We start from the raw sequence: 22,176 nt of genomic DNA, 5'->3' as shown, positions 1-22,176 counted from the left end.
CCACGTGGATTTGAGACTCATGTTTTGTCCAGGAGTACTCTGTGTATGGGTGCACCAGCAGTACCAGAAGTGCCTTAAGGTATCTTAACAGAAATGTGAGAATGCTATGGCACAGGGATTCCTTTCTAGGGTGTTCCTCAGAAGCAAATGAAGACAGTGTATATGATGCCATGATGTCTGCAAGACTCTGCCTTCATGCAAGAAAATGTGGCAGTTCCACCGCCTTATAAAACCACTCCTAATTCGGGAGACCAGGTTGCCAGTAATGGACTGGCATTCCCAAGGAGACCCATGGCTCCCTACTGCAACCCCCATTCATCTCCTTAAATGTCCCAGTCACACAGTCTTACCTAGACACATCTTTAGCTGCCTTGCTCACAGCCATGCCCTAATCTTAACCATACACAGAAAAAGGCACTACATTTTATCATCTGCGTCAGACAAGATAACAGACAACACTGGGTGTGACACACGGAAAATGCCACAGCTTCTCAGGACCCATATAAAAACACATCAAATAAAAGAGGTGGCAAAATGGAAGTCTGCCTGTGAAACGGCCTGTGAATTACTAGCAAGTTATTCTTCCTTCCAAAACTGTATGGCCCAGAAATCAAACAAATAAGCCAGGGAAAAGAAATGAGAGGTGTACAGTATATTTCTTCAACACCTCTAGAGAGAAAGGGGCTAAAAACTGCTGACTTGAGAAACCTTTACTATCGATTTACTAACATTCATTAGCTGCTTGTGCTATTGCTGTTGTTCCTTCAAACTGAAATGCTTTTTTATAGGCATCTACCTTGAAAGGGACTCAAATCTTCAATGCAATGTAGGGCATTCTAGAACACGTTTCTGAAATCACAACAGCTTATTAAAGACCAATTAATTTTAGATGGTAGTAATTGCGGTGTGGGGGAAAGAGAGTCTGGGCAACCATGTTTAGCTTTGTCTTTCACCATCATTTTAAAAATGTGACTTGAATATTTTGAGAACAATTTCTGGATGTCATTTAAAACAAAAAAAGCTACTATTGATAGCTCACTCATTTCTTCCTCATAGAGTTTACACCATTATTTGATACATTTTTGTACGTTAAAACCATTTATAGCTCTTCATACATTTTCATTTCAGGTCACTTGCCACTCTTGAGAGACAATGTTGTTACCTCTGCTGAAGGAGAGAACACAGATCAAAGAAAAGTTGAAGTCTCAAATGCCACGGAACAAGCACACATGTATCCATTCACTGCTTCAAAGTCAGGCCTTTAAAATGTTTATGATAAAACAGAATACACAGTACCTGAGCACTGTGCTTATGAAATACATTTGCTAGATTTTTATGTAATATTTAAGTGCACTTGGTCTGTTAAAAAAAAAAAAAAATTCAAGTCTCAGCTTGCACCAGCTCTTCTGATTTGCCAAGTGACATTTATCGAATAAATTGCATCGGCACACTATATTTTGATTGTAATTTTGCTTCCTTCATAACTACCCCCTCCCACTCTAACCACACATGGATCTTACGCTCGCAGCAAACAAGAAGAGAAAGGCACATTTGTAATGGGGATCTTCAAAGACAGAGACGTGTCTGCAATTATTTTAAGGTAACTCCAGACAGCTGCAAAATAAATGTCAGAAAGAAGTCAAAGCTTCGAAGTGGAGATGCTCTATTTTCAGCTGAGCTTCAAATCTTCAAACTAATCTTTTGCTTAAAAATTAGCATGTAATCTAGGCATGCAGAAACCAGGGCTATGCAGACACATGCTTGCAAGATTAGCTTCACAAAGTTCATGTTTATATTAAGTGATCTCTGTTTTAACCAATTTCTTTGTATCAATTGATTTTTTTAAAAACTAATTTTAAAAACAGACTTCCTCTTCAAGCTATTTTATTACCATGCAATAAAAGCAGCTCCTTGATAGTGAAGAGTGCGTTTCCTAAGATTTTTTAAGTGCTTGGATTTAAACATGTTGGTCGACTAAATAAGTCAAGTAAAAGTTGTCAAGACTGGGAAGGCATGGTTAGCAAAAGAAAAATCCCTGAAGTTCACATAAGTCTTCACATTAAAGTTTGTTTTCACACTTGGAGAAACTAGTCAGCTTTTTTTTATGTATTAAAGACACAGAATATCCTTTCCTAAAATAACCATTTATTCAGAGAAGGGATTTTACAAAAAAAATAAAAATCCCTATGATGGAAAAAAAAAGTCTTTCAATTAATTTAGTAACACACCTAAATCCTTCGTCAGAATAGTTGTAATGGGATACATACATTATTAATATACATCCAAAGCAAAAAGAAAATAACCATTAGCACCCTGAAACATATTTCCAAGATTTAAGACCTGAAACGTATTCCTTGGGTAGACTCTGGTTGTACAAAATTGCAGATATTTAATTTTACTCCCTGGCACTGTGGCTCCACTGAAGTTGTTGTCGCTTTCCAGGGTGACCCTCTGCCTGCTTCTGAAATTGAGAGGAAGACTCACAGTTCTCTTAAAAAAAAAAAAAAAAAAAAAAAGAGGAAAAGAAAGAAAGTAATATTTTAGGGACAGTTTGCCATGGGTATTACTCACCAACCACATTTTATCAAGATAAATAATGGACAATGAAGAGGAGGAGAGGAGAGGAGAGGAGAGGAGAGGAGAGGAGAGGAGAGGAGAGGAGAGGAGAGGAGAGGAGAGGAGAGGAGAGGAGAGGAGAGGAGAGGAGAGGAGAGGAGAGGAGAGGAGAGGAGAGGAGAGGAGAGGAGAGGAGAGGAGAGGAGAGGAGAGGAGAGGAGAGGAGAGGAGAGGAGAGGATAAAAAAGGAAAAGTTCAATAAATGCCCTTTTGTATTTGTATATGTAACATTGTAAAAAAGAGCCACCACTAAAAGACACGTAAGTTCACACAAATCATAAACTACAATTGATTATAATTTTGGAAAAAAACTTTTAAAAGCACAACACCAAAACCAAATGAACCTCCAAGACCTTGAAATGCAACGAAATTTTTCATAACTTTAACATGGGAGAATATCTGCAAAGACCGTTGCTGCTACCAAACCTCCCACCCCCCGGCCCCTGAAACTGCACTTTTTAAAGTGGGAAAAGCAAGAGAAAATCCATGAACAGAAACTTATCTCCCCCAGCCCCTTCTTCATTCTGTGTCTCACTGAAGCAGAAGCAGGATTTTCATAATTTGTCCTGGATGAAATATTAATTTCTGCCACATTCAAGAGCCTCGTCCGAGGCACCAAAACAGACAACAACCGGCTCAAAAACCTCTACCCGCTGAAGGCGACAACCCCACCAGAGCCCCTCATTGCCATGGAGTTGACATCAGCGGCTGATGTGAGCCCCAGGCACTGTAAGGGCTGGATCGCGGGCACACCCCGGGCACCGGCAAATGGTGAAACTTCCTTGGTGAACCGCACTAGCACCCCACTTTCTACCTGCAATCAAACCTCAATTACAGTAATTCAACAGCAAGGAGGAGAGCTTTAACAGGAGGGGCGGTGAGAACCCAGAAGGTGGTGGCAAGGGCTGTTTCTTGCTCCTCGGGTTGAGCGTGCTGACCCACAGGTTGGGAGCCCAGTGAGGTACCAGCCCTCAGGCCATCGTACCGGCATGGGCAAATCCTGACTTACACACCGGGCTCTGGGATGGATTCACAGCTGGGAATGTGGGTAGTACCCCCGGCAGCCAGGAGTGAGAAGCCTGACTCCCACTACTACTGCCTTACACCACACCACCTCCTCAACGTGGGTAGTACTGCTCTTAGGAAACTCTCCCTTCCCAGTGGTGGTTTATCAAAATCCTTTTATTTGGCATGTTGTTCTTGATAAAATCTTTATTAGCATCTTCCTGTAGTGCAAGACAGGAAGATAAAATAATTGCCACTTTCTATTAAAGGAATAAGCTTTCCAACAGCTTGATAATAAAAATTTCCTGTGAGCTTCCCACGCTTCCACAATTCGTATCTTAATAGTTTTCCAGAAATATTTTTTTTTTCTTTCCTAACCTCCATTGGGAAAATTGCCTTGAATTCCCCCCCCCAAAAAAAAAAAGAGACGTAAACATTACATTTGAGTGAATGTAAGATATAATTGTGCACTAAAAAAAAGTGTATCAGTTAGTTCATGTTTTTTTCAGCACACAGGACAAATGATTTGCACAGAAAAAGTAGCAACAGTAATTCAGCAAAATGGGCATTCTGGTGCGATGACAAAATTAGGTCCTTCGGTTTTGCTTAAATACGAGAGAAGATTAGAACTTCCCAGACCTGAGTATCAATGGGAGCTTTGGGCGCACAATAAACTTAACTCTGAATCTCAGTGAAGTATTTTACTCCAAAATAAAATAAAATAAAATAAAATAAAATAAAATAAAATAAAATAAAATAAAATAAAATAAAAGTATAACTTTTCAACTATTTTTATCCAATAATACAATCATTCACTAATGGTACTGTGAGTTTGCCCGCAGCCTAAAGTCAAACCTAAAGTCACCAGCAAAAGATCTTGTCAAGCTGACGAGCAACAGCTGCAGAAGGACAGCAACATTCTCAGAAGCACTTGGGCTTTCGAGAACTGAATCTTAACAAGAAATCATGTGCTTTGCAATCACGTAGCTACGCAGGAATACTGGTATTCCCGAGGAGGTTAATATGTAATGCCAAAATAGCTGCTTTTCTAATAATAAATTTGACCAGGTCAGGAGACAATTGGATCTTTAAATTGAAACTTGTTCAGAGAAACTATCCTCGGAAAATGGACAGAATCACGGAATATGCTCATCCATGAAGAAATAAAATTACTGGTGCCTTTCGGTTGTTAGCTACGTAATTTGCAGCACTCCTTTTACATTTTTAAAAGTTATTTTTGAAAGCTGGGTGAAAGAGAAAACTGCACACATTTGCACTGATGCCCTGCATTAGACTACATCTTTTCAGAAGTAACTTATTTGTAATTTTACTTAAACAAATTATTTACATAGTAAAGCTAATGCATCTCTTATTAAAACAGGCAGCCCTATAAATTGTCAAGGTATTAAAAAGAAGTGGGACAGCTAACACATGAGAAATTCTACAGAAATATTTCAGTTTTATTCGTTCCCCAAAGGTTTTACCCACAGCCACAGTGAAGCCGTAGCTTAAACCAGCTCCAGAGAGAGAGCGCTCCATTTACAGCTCCGCAGCAACTGCGTTTCGCACCATGGGCAAACTGGTGTCCATCATTTAGACTGGGTAAGTCTCAGATGGGATAAACTTTTATACCAGTCCTTCAAGACTCCTTTCATGAGTTCTTGACTGAAATGGGCTATTAAGATGATATTCGTATAATCAATCTTAATTTTTTTCTTTTACTGTTTCAACTGGATGGTGTCTGTTCTTTCTTTAAAAAATTGGCAATTGCGTCTGCTGAACAGACAATCTTCTGAAGACTTGGATTTGATCTTTCTGCAGTAATTTTTTCAAAAAAAAATCATTGCTAAATCACTAAAAATACTTTGAAAACGAAGTGCACATAACGATTCGAAATATTTTAAAAAGCACGTAAAAGTTACAGTCAGCGCTTGAATATTTAAGCATCTTCCACACACAAATACATCAAATAACATCTATATCGTAAGTGTATGCCACAGTCCAGGGTTAGGTCACATAACAGGGATTGATTGTCATCTAAATACACGATTAGGGTCACAGTAGGGTCACACAATCTATTCGTCACTTTGACTAAAGAAAAAGTTCCGCGTACGTTCAACAGACAGACTCTTCATCTGCTTAAAAAACAGAAGAGAAGACCCTGCCACTGCCAAAGAAAAGAGCAAAACTCCTATTAACACTCCAGCGTCACCTTTCAGAGTTGTGTTCCCCTTAATGCGTAAAGCTTCTACGCTGACTTGTTCCATCAATCACACTATTTTTAAAAAAGTTAAGTTGAAGCAATTATCAGTCTCTCTGATGTTTCAGCCAGAAAACTAGCATAACCAGCAGTTAACCAGCAGCTACGGAAGCTTTTTTTTATATTTTACACCCTGACAATTTACTAGCATCTACACAAAGTACCTCATTTTGTGAGCACACATGTACTATCATATGAAATTGGAAGAACTACTTGCCTAGAAGAAAAGTTGATCTTGTGGATAAGGTTTTGCATGACTGGAGCTTTATAGTACAGCTTTTTCAAAACATTCGAGTTTTGAAAGTGATGGTCTCTACGTGCCAGACCCCGGAAACAGACAGTCATAAATTTGCTTGCATTACACCAGGTACTATTCCCCCCCCAATAAAAAGCGTTCTGTGGCATTTTCTGACCAGCCCACACCAGCAAATTCAAACATTCACTGAGGGATGTTTTCAGACAATATTTGGCAGAAGAGGGAAAAGAAGACAATAAATGAAAAAAAGGAGAACAACTTAAGACACATTTTAAGAACTAGATCGTGTAGCTATTAGTGAGGCAAAATCCATGTCCAAATTCAAGATCTGAGCCATCCATCGCACCCAGCCTGGCACACATTAATGGAACAAGCAAGGACCGGTGCTTGCTCTCTGTATGGAGCTGTGTTGATATCGATCACTGTGTCCCTTGCACAATGCACAAACAGTACGGTAGTGATGTGAAATTATTACTAAAGTCAACCCGCGGTGAGCTGAAGGGGTGGAAAGCACCCTCACTCCTGAATCTTGTGAGCATACTTCTGAAGAAGGATTGATTAAATTTTTCCCAGAGAAAAAGTCATGAGAAATGTACACACAATCCAAAGCAGAGCGTAGCCCAGAGACAAGTAAAGAGGGCTAAGTACCTCCTCGTAAGTGAATGAAGTGGCACAATTCCAGTACGAGAGAACGGGAGGAAATCATCCTGAGCATCTACACCTTAGCCAGCTCCATGTATTTGCTCCTTGATATTCACACTCCACTATCTATTTCCCCCTTGGATAAGCACCCTTATGAGAAGGGAGAGGGGTTATAGAATCAGCTCTCTGTGCTCATGCAGAGCAGGAAAAGTGGTGTGGGACTCAAAAAGTGTGTCAGGCAGGAGATGTGAAGGGGATGCTGCAAAGACATTTCATACACTATTTCATTCCAAGCCTTTTCACCTGCACCAAAGCATCAGGTTTTGCATTCTGAATTTACCTAGAAAAAACACACCTGGCTATAGCTCCGTCTTTTAGAACTTGAGTTTCTTCTACACTAAAACACCTTCATAAGCCATTCACCGTCTCTTCTTAATCCTCTCAGATTTCTCAAGATCTGAGGGGGGGATGGGGGGGAAGCCTACAGAAGATCATCCACCTTGCGCTGTTGTCCCGCTGCCAGCAGCCTGGGGTAACCCTCGACCTGAGACGGAGCCCTCGGGGCAGTCCCGCCTCCCGCGACCCAGCCAGGGTCACAGCTGAGCGAGGGACAGGGCACTGCGGGAGCAGCTCGGAAACCAAGTCTCCCTCCTCCAAAAGAGCGACTCCACAACACGGTTGTTGGGTTTTTTTCACCCTCTTTTTTTTTTTTTTTTAATTTTTTTTTTTTTTTTTTTTTTTTAAGGATTTCCTCCCCGCGGATGAGCGGCTCTTTCCACGCGCACTGCCAAGGTCCATCCTTCCCTCCCTGGCCGCGCACCCGGCACTGGGCGTGTAACCGGGGCTCTATGTAACCACCGCCGGCGCGGCGCGGCCCCGCCACAGCCGCTGCGGGACGCCCGCGGGGACCCATCCCGCCGCTCTCGCCCTCCTCCGGCCCCGGCCCCGGACCGACGCCGGTCCCATTCTCTCCACCCGGCCCGGGACTCTTTGCCGACCTCCCCGGTGGCGGAGCGGGGGGATGCCACCTCCCCTGGCGCCCGGCCAGCCGCCCGCGCCGGCCTCGCCGCGCTGAGGCCGGGGAGCCCGGCGGGCAGCACCGCGGCTGCCGGCGGAGCAGAAAGTGAAAGTACCTGCCGCCGGCGGAAGCCCCATGGGAAAAGCAAAGCCCGGCCGCCCGGCAGCTGCCTCCGACCGCGCCGGGTCCCCCCAAGGCAGGCGGGCGGCGGGGGGCTGCTGAGCCCCGCCCGGCTCCTTTCGCCCCCGGCTTGCGCGGCGCTCCGCGGGCACCATGGGCGAGACGGCGCCGCCACCATGACCGCGGAGCCGCCGGCGCAGCTCCCTGCCACTCTCCCCGCGGACCATGTTCCATGGTAAGGAGCGCGCACCGCACCGCACCGCACCGCACCGCACCGCTCCGCGCCCCTCCGCAGGCGGCGGCGGGCAGAGGCGCGCGGGGCGCCCCCGCTCCACCTGCGCCCGGGCTGCGCTGGGGTGGGCTGGGCTCCGCCATTCGCTCCGCTCCGCGCCGCTCCGCACCCCCGGCCGCGCTGGTTCCTCACCGGCTCCGCTGTCTCCGCGCTCCCGGCCCCGCCGCCTCGCCTGCTGCGGCGGCGGCGCGATGCCGCCCGGTGCCCTTTTAAACCGGCGGTGACGGCCGGGGAAATTCCCAGTTTTACTTTTCGGTTTTGGTTTGGTTTGTGGTGGTTTTTTTTTCATTTTCCCCGTGGAATGAAAGCAAAAGCGCCCGGTTCCCATCCCGCCCGCTGCTGGGAAGCGGGGCCCGGGGAGCGGCGGAGGCGGCGGGACGGTGTGAGGGGCGGGGGAGCTGCGGGGGACCCTCGCTCCGCGCCGCTCCGCGGGCACCTGCCGCCCCGCCGTCCACGCCCGGCGCAGGTGCCGCTCAGCACCGGGGACGCCCCGTCTCCGCGCCCGCGGAGCCGCGGCGCAGCCCGTCCGCACCTTTGCCACGGGTTCAGCGAGGCAGAGGGAGAAAAAGCGGCTGTTCACGGCTGGCCGCGGGGGTTGCGGGCCGCGGAGCGGGGCTGGGCGGCCGGGGCGGGGGGCTGAGGGTGTCACCCGCCGAGGTGCGGATGGTTTGCGGGGACACCGGGCAGTTTTGGGGCGGGGCAGGAGCCCGGTGGGGACCGGGGGGGAGCGCACGCCTCAGGCGCCAGCGTGCTTGGGGTGCCGCTTCCAAGCTGCGTGCACAGAAGGGGGTTTTTAATTAAAAACAAAACAAAACAAATAAATAAATAAATAAAAAAACCCCAAAAAGCCAAGAGGGGCTTTTTTACGTTTGGAAATACTGGAATGCTAACTCTTCCCGGCTTTTCTCTGAGAATTTTTTGGGGCTTTCCAGATATGACTTAGGAGGTTTTGTGAGTTTACTGAAAAGATGGGCTACTACCGGTAATACATGCTCCCTTTCTTTTGGAGTGCTGGTCGTATGGAGCACTATCAGTTCCACTTCTTTTGAAAATACTTCATTTTAAGAAAAATCCTTTCAATTCTCAGGCCAAAGGTCCAGAAACTTTTTATGACATTCGTCTAACGTGTTCCGGAGAACTCATTTAGGAATGGCTGAGAAGGTTTCATTGCGATCCTGCGATGGGTCAAGGGACTTCATAAGTGTGCAGCATCCCTTTCAGAATTATCTGCTTTGATTCTGTAATTTACTCATTTGAAAAAGATTCACAGTCTGTACAATACAGAGAAAGTAAAAATAAAGAAATAGAATTGACTTTGCAGTTTTCATCTATTATCTCCACTTGTTGCTGGACAAAGCAACTTTTAAGTGATGGAATCAGTTATATTGATTTTAATTTAGAAGAATCTTATTTGTATCTTTTGAAGCGTATTTTTGACGTAGCATATCCATGTTGCTTGTATCACTGTTATTTGGAAACAAGCATTGCAGTTCTCTTTTTTTGCACTGGAATCACAGATGTTAGGTGGCTCAGTAAAGATTATTTCATTCCTTTCTTCTTAGTTATTCAAGATTTCTCTCTGAGGCTGGGATTTACTAGTGACATCCAAGTCTAGAGACGCCCATCTATGAGAGCTGGACAGGCTGTACCCAATACTCCCACCCTCGTTGGAGAGGAAGGAAAGTAGCAGCTGGGGTCAGGGCACCCCTTTTGCCTTTCCTGGCTGCAACTCCACAGTTACTTTGTATGCTGCTGTTGCTCTTACTTGAGTAGCAGAGATGGGTAGAAACAGCTCATACTGGTCCAGGAAAGATGCTGTGATCTTTGCTAATCCTCCAACCTAAATTTCTAGCTTTGTGTTTTTTCAAAACCTTCCATTTAAGCATCATCCTAGCCAGTCTGGCTGTAGGCCGGAGTCCAACTATGAATTTGCTAATCTTGATAACGTCCTGTACCCAGTCTCCCTCATTCCCAGCAACAGGCCAGTCACCTGCAGCCTCCAGTTACCTTGCTAGTCCCTTCAGGGTCTTTTTATATTTTAGTCTTTTCTCTCTGTCCAACCTCACAAAACGTCTTTTTTTCTGGATGTCATGCAAGGACAGAAGACCAAAGACCTGGACAAATCAAGATGTTCCACTGAAGGGAGAAACAAAGTGAGGGGCAATGAGATTTGCTCCAAAAGATCGCAAAAGTCTTGCAGAGAAGGGTGTATTTGCTGCCTTATCTCATGTTACGGCCGCTCGTATGGAATTGTACATTTGGTCAGTCCAAAAACGTGTTTAAACACACTTTTGATGTAAAGGCATGTTCGTGGGCATTTGTAGAATTTATCATATGAAAATTTGATAATTACAATGGGATTCTTCTGCAGATTAAGACACTTGAATGTCTACACCTATCTGACTAAGACACTTACTTGTCTACATATGTACTAGGTGGCTATGGTCCAATTATGGCCAATGGAGAGACCCTGTCAATGCGCACAGTGAAGCCTGGAGATGAATTCAGCCCAAGTAGACACCAAGTGCCTGCTCAGCAAAATAGCTGTAGGCTTTTAACCACGCTGGCTAAACCATGAGTAAGAGGGAATTTAGACACCCAAATAGTGTCTTAATCTGGATCTGAATCCTTTCCTCAGGGTACAAGTCATTTGGTTATACAAAGGTCCCTTTTAAACTGTGTAAACGGATTACAGAATGTATTTGTTAACACAGCATACACTCTATGACATTTAATACGTACTTAATTGCTCTTGTTATCCAGCCTTTTTTAGATCTATCTTTCGGGTTCTGCCACTGCTCCTTGTTCTGTCTCCAGTGAATTCTTCTAGTTGTGCGATGGGAAATAAAACAACCGAAATCCGTGTGAAGTATGAGAATATACTAAGCCACGACATCGATGAGCTGGTAAGTAATAGCTCTTCGGCTTTCGAGAAGTGTTGATTGTTTTTAGATGATGGCAAATAATAGTAACAAAAAGCTCTAATTTTGACATACGGTAAAAGACCAATTTAAAATCACACATTATCCTGGAATGGTGGCTTTATTTGAGGGAGTGCAAAAATTCAGTCTTTTTAAAATCTCTGAAATCTGTGGATGCTGCCAATTTGCATGTACAAATACTGTGATGCAGGTATTTGTGCCTGTGCACCATGTAGTTCAACACATGTACCATTTGGCCCTAGATAGAATATTATATTAAAAAGTACTCTTTTCTGAAGTAATTTCATTACTACTTCCATTTATATCTTCTTATCAAGAGCAGAAAGCATTAGACAACCTGTAATTTATTCTGCAAATTGTAGACTTCTTGACTGAAGCTTTATGTTGTCCATTGAATACAAATGCACAGAGGCACAAAATCCATACAACAATAAAAGTGTCTTTGTATTTTACCTGCTAATATATCTTGTTTAGCCAACAAAGAGTCAGCTTTTCTAGATGGCACCAGAGAAAAACTTAACTTTCACAGTTGTAAATCTCCTCCTTTATGGCTTTATCAGCCAGATTTATTACAGCTTTGCAAGAAAGTATCATAACAGTTTACCGATCCATGCCCAAAACCTACCTTCCAACTCTTCATCATGAATTGTTAACAATTAAATTCATCTGTCAAGAACACTTTCATGGGAGAAAGCACTTTCCACGGTTGGATTAGCAGAGGCATTTCCACGAAAATGGGATTTTTCTGACAGTTTGTCACTAAACAAGAACCCACCAATCTGTTGCAGTGTTAAATCAAAATCTATTTGCATGAAATACAAGCAATACAGAGTGCTTTTCCAAAGTTGTCTGATGTGTCCATATGCATGCTTAAGTAAGGACATCTAACATGATCATGGAATCATAGAATAGTTTGGGTTGAAATAGATCTTCAAAGGTCATCTAGTCCAACATCCCCTCTGCAATGAGCAGGGACATCTTCAACTAGATCAGGTTGCTCAGAGCCCCCTCCAATGTGACCTTGAATGTTTCCAGGCATGGGGCAGCTATCACCTCTCCAGGCAGCATATGCCAGTGTTTCACCACGCTCATTGTAAATAATTTTTTCTGAATATCTAGTCTAAATCTACCCTCTTTTAGTTTAAAGCCATTACCCTTTGTCCTATTGCAACAGGCTCTGCTAAGAAGTTTGTCCCCGTCTTTCCTGTAGGCCCCCTTTTAAGTACTGAAAGGCCACAATTTGGTCTCCCCAGAGCTGAACAACTGCAACTCTCTCAGCCTGTCTTCACAGGAGAAGTGCTCCAGCCCTCTGATCATTTTTGTGGCCCTCGTCTGGACTTGCTCCAACAGGTCCATGTCTTTCCTACGCTGAGGGCTCCAGAGTTGGACGCAGTACTCCAGGTGGGGTCTCACCAGAGCAGAGCAGAGGGGCAGAATCCCCACCCTTGACCTGCTGGCCACGCTTCTTTTGATGCAGCCCAGGATATGGTTGGCTTTCTGGCTGTGAGTGCACATTGTCAGCTCATGTCCAGCTTTTCATCCACCAGTACTCCTAAGTCCTTCTTGGCAGGCCTGCTCTCAATCCCTTCATCCCCCAGCCTGTATTGATTCTGGGGGTTGCCCTGACCCAGGAGCAGGACCTTGCACTTGGCCTTGTTGAACCTCTTGAAGTTCACATGGGCCGACTTCTCGAGACTGTACGGGTCCTTCTGGCTGGCATCCTGTCCCTCAGGCCTGTCAACCACATCACTCATCTTGGTGTCATCCACAAACTTGTTGAGGGTGCACTTGATCCCACTGTCTATGTCACTGATGAGGAAATATACTGAACAGTACTGGTCCCAATACAGACTCCTGAGGGACACCACTCGTCACTGATCTCCATCTGGACATTGAGATGTTGATCACTATCCTCTGGATGTGACCATTCAACTGAATAGTCCACCCATCAAATCCATATCTCTCCAATTTAAAGAGAAGGATGTTGTGGGGGACCGTGTCAAAGGCCTTAGAGAAGTCCAGATAGACAACATCCCTAGCTCTTCCCTTGTCCACTGAAGTAGTTGCTCCATCATAGCAGGCCACTAGATTGGTCAGGCACAATTTCCCCTCGGTGAAGCAATGCTGGCTGTCTCGAATCATCTCCCTGTCCTGCATGTGCCTTAGCATAGCTTCTAGGAGGATTTGTTCCATGATCTTCCCAGGCACAGAGGTGAGGCTGACAGGCTGGTAGTTCTCAGAATCCCCCTTTCTACCCTTCTTAAAAATGGGTGCAATGTTTCCCTTTTTCCAGTCACTGGGGACTTCACCTGACTGCCACGACTTTTCAAATATCATGGATAGTGCCCTGGCAACTATGTCAGCCAGTTCCCTCAGGACTTTGGGATGCATCTTGTCAGCTCCCATGGACTTCTGTACGTTCAGATTCTTCAAGTGGTCACGAACCTGATGTTCTCTTACAGTGGGAGGGACTTTGCTCCCTAGTCCCTGTCTTGTGGTCCATCCACTTGAGAGGTGTGGGGAGAGGTTGCCAGTGAAGACAAAGGCAAAAAGAAGTTGTTGAGTACCTCAGCCTTCTCCTTGGCTGTTGTTACTAGTTTGCTAGACTTGCTCATCAGGGAGGGCACGCTTTCTTTGACCTTCCTTTTCTGGCTGACATACCTGTAGAAGCCCTTCTTATTATTCTTTGAGTCCCTTGCCAAGTTCAGCTCCAGTTGCGCCTTGGCTTTCCTTACCCCATCCCTACACAACCGGGCAGCATCGCTACACTCTTCCCCGGAGGCCTGTCCCTGCTTCCACTGCCTGTACATTTCCTTTTTGTCCTCTAGTTTGACCAGCAGGTCTTGACCCAGCCATGCTGGTCTCTTGCCTTCCTTTCCTGATTTCTTACACCTGGGGATCAAGAGCTCTTGCACTCTGTGGAAAGTGTCCTTAAAGATCTGCCAGCTCTGGTCTTTTCCCTTGTCCCCGAGGGCAGTTTCCCAGGGTCTCCTATGGACTAACTGCTTGAAGAGCTGGAATTTAGCTTTCCTAAAATTCAGGGTCCTGACTTTACTCTTTGCCTGACCCATGTCCCTCAGGACTGCAGACTCCACCAGTGTGTCATCACTGGAGTCCGGGCTGCCTCCAATCTTGACGTCACCAATTAGCTCACTTGTGTTGGTGACCAACAGGTTCAGTATCTCATCCCCTGTGGTAGGGCTGTCTATTACATGGCTTAAGAAGTTATCCTCAATGCACTCCACGAGGCTCTTGGATTGCCTACAGCTCGCTGTGCTGCTTTCCCAGCAGAATTCAGGGTGGCTGAAGTCCCTCAGCAGGACGAGAGCCTGCGAGTGCAATGCCTCCTGTAGCCGGAGTAAGAAGGCTTCATCAGTAGGCTCCCCTTGATCAAGTGACCTGTAGTAGACACCAACCACAAGGTTCCCTTTGTTGCCTCAGTCTCTAATCCTTACCCATAGGCTTTCAACAATAATATTTTCATGAGCTGCCTTTTTTAAAGCCCTGCTGGTTGTACTAGGTTAGCTGGATATAGGCTGAAGACGAAAGCGAAGGAATTCTTTTCAGTTGGGTTCAGTTGTCATCTCAATGACAAGTATGAGAGTAGAAGAGAAAATAACCCGGAGAATGAACCGTTGGTAAAAGATTGTGGTCATGCAAAGTGAGCAAGTGGTATTGCTTAGGACTTCTTCTGTTAGTGCCTGTGCAAAGTGAGTGCTCCAATCTGTTTAGATGCCTGGGGCATGTATTTATTGAGGCAAACATTGACAAATATTGTATTTGATGTCTGCGTAAGTTTTAAATATTCCTGTATGTTTTAAAATGCCAAAGAACCAAATAATTCGATTGAATGTGAAAGTTTAAAATGAATATATCTGTGTCCAGTTCTGGGCTCGCCCATACGAGAGAAATACGGAGCTATTAGAGAGAGTCCAGCAAAGGGCCATGAAGATGCAAGATGCTGAAGGGGCTGGAGCACCTCTCCTGTGAGGGGAGGTTGAGAGAGCTGGGACTGTTCAGCCTGGAGAAGAGAAGGCTCAGGGAGAATCTTATCAATGTCCATAAATAACTGAAGGGAGGGTGCAAAGAGGATAGAGCCAGGCTCTTTTCAGTGGTGCCCAGTGACAGGACAAGGGGCAATGGGTGCACACTGAAACACAGGAGGTTCTCTCTGAATATCAGGAAAGCGTTTTCCACTGTGAGGGTGACCAAGCACTGGCACAGGTTGCCCAGGGAGAAGGTGGAGTCTCCATCCTTGGAGATATTCAAAAGCCACCTGGACATGGTCCTGGGCAACCAGTTCTAGGTGGCCCTGTTTGAGCAGGGGGTAGGACCAGATGACCTCCAGAGGCCCCTTCCCACCTCAACCATTCTGTGATTCTGTGTGATTTTGTGAATACCTTTAGAAATTGTAGCTGGATTGGCATTTTCTTTGCCTGCTTGCCAAGGAAAAGATCCGAATTGTACACTGACCCTGCTACACCCCAGGAGATGCTACAGAACAATTTAGTGTCGACATCTCCATCTGTTTGTGAGAAACTTCTCAATTGATTAAAAGTACTTCCATGTTTAAACATATATGATATTTTACAGGTAAATATGTCTGCAGAGTATCGTGACAGGTGCTGCAAGAATAAAAGACATGAAAATAACAAAGTGTTTTTCTGCAATGATACTCAGGTAAAATTTAACTTCTCAGAATTTACTTTAGAGAATAAAAACTCAAATGCGCTCTTTGTACAGTCCAGTCTCTGAATAACATACTGTGATAGAGAGGAATATTACCTTTTAATAGTCAAATCATGATATTCAGCATTGTTCCTTTTTTGAATTTGGAATCAAACAACTTGTCAAATAAATTGGTATTTTAAAAATTAAAATAGTAAGCAATCCCATACCCGAGAAATGCTTTTTTTTCCTACTATAACGATTCTTTTATGTTTTTATTCAAAAATATACAGAAAACTTACTTTATTTTGCTAGTGGGAGTAAACATAAACATTTCTCAACATCTGTTTTCATTTTTCTTCAGAAAATCTTATGAGCTAAGCATTTCACTTCAAATCTGAAAGCTTTGAGTGTAATAGTTTGGGCGGATCTCAAATGACAGAAAGCACAATTGTCAGCTGTTGCTCCACATTTTATCATGACTTGATAAAAGGACTGACGCCAAAAATCATTCATTGTTTTCCTAACTGCATCAGCTGGTTTCATTACGGCTGTGATTTCTCCCTAACATCCTTACGCTGTTATTATTACTACTATAAATTGGTACTTTAAATATTTTGAAGAGATGGCGGGTAGGTCAGATTAGTCATGTGTTTTATTGGAAAAGATTGGCACTATGAAAGCAAAAGAAACTAATGGTGGATGATGGAGCGTTTTTTAAAAGACAAACCAACATTATAAAGAATTAACGGTGCACAGACTTCTCAGGACGTATTTTTCTTGCTGTCTTTACAGGAAGTAGAATCACTACAGAGTATGGCGTGCAACATGCTCAGATTCTTTCATAAGCAAAAAATCAGCAGAGACTTTAGATGGAAAGCAGCATTAGTCTCATGTGGGACATTACAGGTTCTACAGTGCAAATGTGAAAGACTTAAAAAAGAAAAGGTGAGTGGTAGTGGTGGTCTACAGCTTATTGGAAGTATGTGACATTCCTTAGAGCTCTTCAGTGCAGCCTATCGTATCAACCTCTCAAAGGTACAATTATCATGCACATGTTACACGCATGATGAATTTTGCTCTGTATAGCGTACGACTTGTAATAGACATCAAGCCCAGTGCAAAGACTAAGACAATGATGTGGAAGTCTATAGTGAAGATATATACTCTGGTTCAGTGCTGAAATACCTGAGTTAATTCTCCAGTAAAAGACAAAGACCACACTTGTGTGAAGAAGGCCTTTAATTTCTCTAATGTATAAAATCATAGTTGCTACTTCTCATCGGGGTTCTACCCTAAGATTAATGTTTAATTTGGTTTGTTTCAACAAACAGTGGGAGTTTCTCTCCTTTCCATAATCCCTTTGATCTTTATTTTAACCACAATATCTCAAACTCAACAAGAATGGTTAGATAGGAAAATATTTGGATTTTTAGTCATTGGCAAGATCTGCTCTTTGATGTCACTCAAATCTAGCGCAATGATCTACTGACTACCATAGCAAAGGAAGACCGTTCTTCTAAGTGTGGTTCAAAGCTATTTTTTGAACACAAAACTATTGATCAACATCAAAAAGCCTTCCCATAGGCACCAAAGGATATAATTCTTTATGACTGGCTTAAATAGTTGGATGGAAGGCTGCATTTAACTCATTCTTTTTCTCCTTGAAATGGAGAAGCTCTTATAATCTAGGACCAAGTCTTCAAAGTAATGTTGACACCTATATTTCGCTTAGCAACCTGTGGTGAATCCAACATTTGCCTTACCATAAAAGGTATCCCAGTGTTGTGGTTTAACTGCAGCCAGCAACTAGGACCGCGCATCTGTTTGCTTGCCCCCTTCCTTTTTCCCCCTCCAAAAAGAATCGGAGTAGGGGGGAAGAGCGGAAAAAAGGAGGGGAAATGGAGGAATAAAGACACTTCTGTGGGTTGGGATAGTTTAATAGAAAAAAATAACAGAAAAGTAATAATAACAATAATAATAACAATACAAGAATAATAATGACATGGGTCACTCTCATCATCCTGAGCAGTGATTGCAGATCCCGCCCCCCAGCCAGCCCCTGTTTATATACTGAGCGTGACATCCATGGCGTAGAATATTTCATTGGCCATTCTATCATTCTGTCTATACTTCTACGGGAAGCTGGAAAAAGTCCTGGAACATTGTTGTGTTGTGTCCTAACAACAATAGGTATTATTAGCATTCCTCTCACAGAAAGAAAATTAATTCTTTCCCAGCCAAAACCAGGACACCCAGTTACGTCATAGAAGCCAAAGAGTGTCACCCTTGGAACTCCTGCCTAACCTTGTGGATGCCTGGTTTTATTTAAAGACCAATTAAAGTCATTTGGTAAAAGTCATCAACAGTCATTGAATGTGGACAAGAACCACGGTCATCTTGTCTCTGGGTGAGATCCTGAACGCTAGGCCATAGCACCAGCCCCTGGGAACAGGTCTGTCTTGTCCCACCAGGCTCAAGGTACCACACACGTAGTCATACCTTTTGAAGTTTGGGTCACAATTTAATTGGCTTCATTTTACCAGTCCTTCCAATAACAGAGGATAAATTTTAAACCACTGACAGAGGATGTACACGTTCTCAGTTGCATGCACACCGGTTTCAGCTGTCCACGTTAAAAGCCGCACTGTCCCAGTCCAGTGGGCAGGGGCGGCCACACGGCTGTGCTCAGAGTGAGAACATCAGAGTGATGCAGGCCATGTACCGCCACGGCATGTTTTGTGAGTAGCCCAGCTTTCTGGCTTAATGACCATGGAAGGTACCTCCATTATTTATTGAGATGTAAGACTCAGATTGTTTTAAAATAGGTCTATATGAAAAGAAGAAGCACGTCTCAATTAACAATACAAACTATTCCTTTTCAGGTTTGCACGCAGGTAAATACACATAATGAAGATACACAAACAGGTGAACAGTCCAGAAAGAAATGCAACCAAGAATTTTGTGAACTGAAAGAAAATATATCTAGCCTTCGATCCTGCTGGAATAAATTTGAAAAAATAATTTCCAGGTGATTCCAGGTGCATCCCGCTCTTTTCTTTCGAAGTGGCATTACTTGGTATCTTTGCATTTTATATGCATTCTTCGAGTAACTCTGTTCGCTTATATGAACACTTTATGCCAGAATACTGATGGAAAGCTACTGTACCTTGTTCCTGGAGATGGAATAAACAGAAACAGCTAAACCAAGCTGCTGAAGTCCAAGAAGTGGAAATAAAAGACCAGCATTCAAAGCAAAGAGCTCTGCAGAAGACTGTGTCCCATCTTCATGCTCTGGAAACTACTTTGAATTTTCTGATCTTTCGAGTAACTTTATAATACCGTCATATGAAAGCAATCTACTTACATGTCTACTGCAATTTATAAAACCACCTTAGAAGCTGCAGGTGAAGAAAACAGCATGGAAAAGTAGCTGGTGTCTTTATATCCATGTAAAACACATCAAGGACCAAAAGGAACAATTCACCAAACAAGCAGCTGATCTTGGGTCTATTCTGCTGATGCAATAATGTTATAATGTTTTCAGCGTGGGTACCTAATGGATCTGCAAACTGACTTAGGTTTGGAAAAATAGGGAAAAGATTAACTTTTTGAAAACCTTAGGAAGGGCACTGATTTTTGAGGGATGTAGCACTGTCTGAAGTAGAGGCAAGACAGCGAGACCTATGGAAGGCCAAAAAGGAGACGCCTGAATGTAAGTTTGTTCAGCTGACTGGAAGCAGCACTAGCCTTACGTATTTGGTTATTCTAGAGTTAGCTGCAGGAGGAGCTAGAATTTCTTACCTTCAGATTGTGATTTCTTATATGCCATTATTTTATATAACGCGTTTAACATGTTAGACAAACATGACTTAAAATGTGTGAATATTTTCAGAGAATAATATATTGGCATTTAACTAATAAAGCGTTCATATTTAATTTTGGATAAATAGAAGTATTTTTATAGTTGTTTGTAACTCTTTTGCAGTTTCTTACTTTGATATTATAACTCTTTTGGTAATAAAATATTTGTCTTCTATGGAATTGGGTTGTTGACTTTTTGGGTGTTATTACTCCTTTTTTAGCGTTGTTTCACAGCTAGTTATTAAAAGCTAACCTCCAGCTGCTTGGGACTTCCCATTATAAAATACTTACTTCTTGGTTGCTTATAACCTGGCCAGTTTAGGTAGACACTTCCATCCCAGGTATCTCCCTTGGATTAAATATTTTGGGAAATCTTTAGTTAAGTCAGCCTGTCATTTCCTGTTTCAGAGTGAAGTAACAAATATTGTTTTAGCTGTGCTAAAATAAATTTTCTGTGGAACTACTCTGAAAAATTTTTGATACTCAGAACAAAGACCTGAAAAATTGGTGGGACATGCTTCAAAGAACTGTATAGAACTCCTTTGACTATAACAAGATCTGAAACCCAGTGTGCCCTGCTGCTAATGGTGAAGGAAGAGGGTAAGTGCAAAGCAAACACATTGTTATGCTTTCCTGAAATACGCTCCCCGCCAGCCCCCGCATCATATATGGTGAAGAGGTAGGAGTAGTATCTATGTAAAACTGTGATTGAGACTTTCACATATTCTCTTTAGCTCTTGATGTAAGAGATTGCAACTTTAACTGAAAATGGTGGAAAAAAACCCCACCAACCAACCCAGCCTATAACTCTTTTATGTAATAGGAAAGGGAAACAGATTTCCTAATATCATACTGCAAATCAGAGAACATAACCACTATTGTAAGGACTTCTCTGGAAATTCCTTCTGCTGAAAGAAATCCCAGGAGACTGAGAATTAAATTTGTCTGAAAATGAAGAACAGTTGCTTTTTTTTTTTGGAAATTCAGGAACAGTTTTAATGCCAGGATTTATTTCCTAATAACCACTTGGCAAGGAAAAGTCAGTGGGAAGTAAAAGAAAAACACACAGCTGCAATATTAGCTACTACAAAACTGTAAGTTCCGTCAGCTTAAAAGACTAAAACAGCAGTCCACAACTTAAATCTTGAGGCAAATCAAGCAGTTTCAGGCCTGTCCTGGGGAAAAGACCAAGGTTAGATCCAGAGCAGTATTTTAAACTGAGTGATTATGAAATTGTGGGGTTTTTTATGATGGCTTCTCTTAATAAATATCCTGCCCGCCTGATTCTTATTGCCAAATTTCCTGAGTCAACACTTATATGCAAAGACTAACCGCTAAACGCAATGACTTGTGCCCTTTGATTTTTTTCCTTCCATTTGAGAACCTTCTCTGGTTTCTCCTGAAATTACAAATGTGACGATGATAAACTGCTCTGCAGGAACGGGCGAAGGGATGAAAACCTTGCAAGGTGTCACCACCACGCCTACCTCCCTGCCACTTTTATTTACATATTCATTTATTTGGCCACAGCAAAGAAGGAATATGAGTAGGTCAAAACCATGACTTAGAAATACACGGAATTTAGGGGAAGGTAGCAAGGGAAAATAACGTGGGTGTTTAAATTACTAAAAAGGATTTTAGCACTGTTGTTGCAAGGGATTATGAGAAAGCAGAAATGGGTGACTAACGCCTGTCAGCAAGATAATGTGTCACATTTCTAACAGCAAGAATGAGTTAGGTGCTCTGTGGTTTATAAATGGAGGAAGAATTTCTGGTGTTTAGGAAGCCAGATCAAGGAAGGCAACTGGAAGAGAATGTTCAAATCTCGCTTTATACCACCAAATTTACAGCTGTAGTTCTTTAGTTAAAGATGCAGGAGTAAACCTCTCATGGCTGATTATGTTTCCTACCAGTTCATCTCTTCAGCTTTGTGCTAAGCAAAAGATAATTCGGCTTTATGATAGGTTGCATTCAGCAGCTACTTAGGGTTTTGTTGGGGTTTTTTTTTGTTGTTTTTTTTTCCCTCTTGCTATCTGATTGGAATGGCTCCTGGTGAACTAGAATAAAAAGGAAAGGATCACGATGAATATCATAGAATCTCAGCGGTGACAAGAGATTTTGCAGACTCTTGGCACATAAATGAGTTTCATCTAGAACAAAAGGGAAAACGTATCTGCCTTCCTCTGAAGAGGGTGTGGTGAACAAGAGAGTCCAGTAGAAGGAACTCTCCCCTAAAAAGAGGAAAGAAAGGAGGAATTGTTCTCTATTCATCCATATTTAGCAAAAAAACAAAAAAAAATAATCAGGAACCCAAACCCTTATTACGATTTCTGCTCACGTAAGTGAACTTCACAGGAAACACATAACTTCTGCTTTTTTTTCCTGCTTAATCATTTCATCAAGAAAACAGTGTTCTAACCTCACGAGGGAGAACAAACCCAGATCAAGCTTAGGTTATATATTATGCCTTACAGCCTTATTAAAAAGAGAAAA

At 43.1% G+C, this 22,176-nt stretch overlaps 1 protein-coding gene across 1 annotated transcript; it reads left to right on the top strand.

Moving 5' to 3' along the window:
* The first annotated feature begins 7,007 nt into the window (after positions 1 to 7,007).
* Positions 7,008 to 19,857, top strand: IL7 (interleukin 7). Its single transcript, XM_074577320.1, has 5 exons — positions 7,008 to 8,152; positions 10,973 to 11,115; positions 15,745 to 15,831; positions 16,615 to 16,767; positions 18,705 to 19,857. The coding sequence occupies exons 1-5, from the start codon at positions 8,143 to 8,145 to the stop codon at positions 18,852 to 18,854; spliced, it is 543 nt and encodes a 180-aa protein (XP_074433421.1). The 5' UTR covers positions 7,008 to 8,142; the 3' UTR covers positions 18,855 to 19,857.
* The last annotated feature ends 2,319 nt before the right edge of the window (positions 19,858 to 22,176 follow it).

Source organism: Larus michahellis, chromosome 2, assembly GCF_964199755.1.
Source record: "Larus michahellis chromosome 2, bLarMic1.1, whole genome shotgun sequence".
NCBI classification, from domain to species: domain Eukaryota; kingdom Metazoa; phylum Chordata; class Aves; order Charadriiformes; family Laridae; genus Larus; species Larus michahellis.
The sequence above is the reverse complement of the archived record's forward strand: the minus strand, read 5'-3'. Positions and strand labels throughout refer to the sequence as shown.

Excerpts from the sequence above, each read along its gene's own strand:
- IL7 (XM_074577320.1), top strand. Across the intron at positions 11,116-15,744 it reads GCCACGACATCGATGAGCTG|GTAAATATGTCTGCAGAGTA; the intron begins GTAAGTAATAGC and ends GATATTTTACAG. Across the intron at positions 16,768-18,704 it reads AAAGACTTAAAAAAGAAAAG|GTTTGCACGCAGGTAAATAC; the intron begins GTGAGTGGTAGT and ends ATTCCTTTTCAG.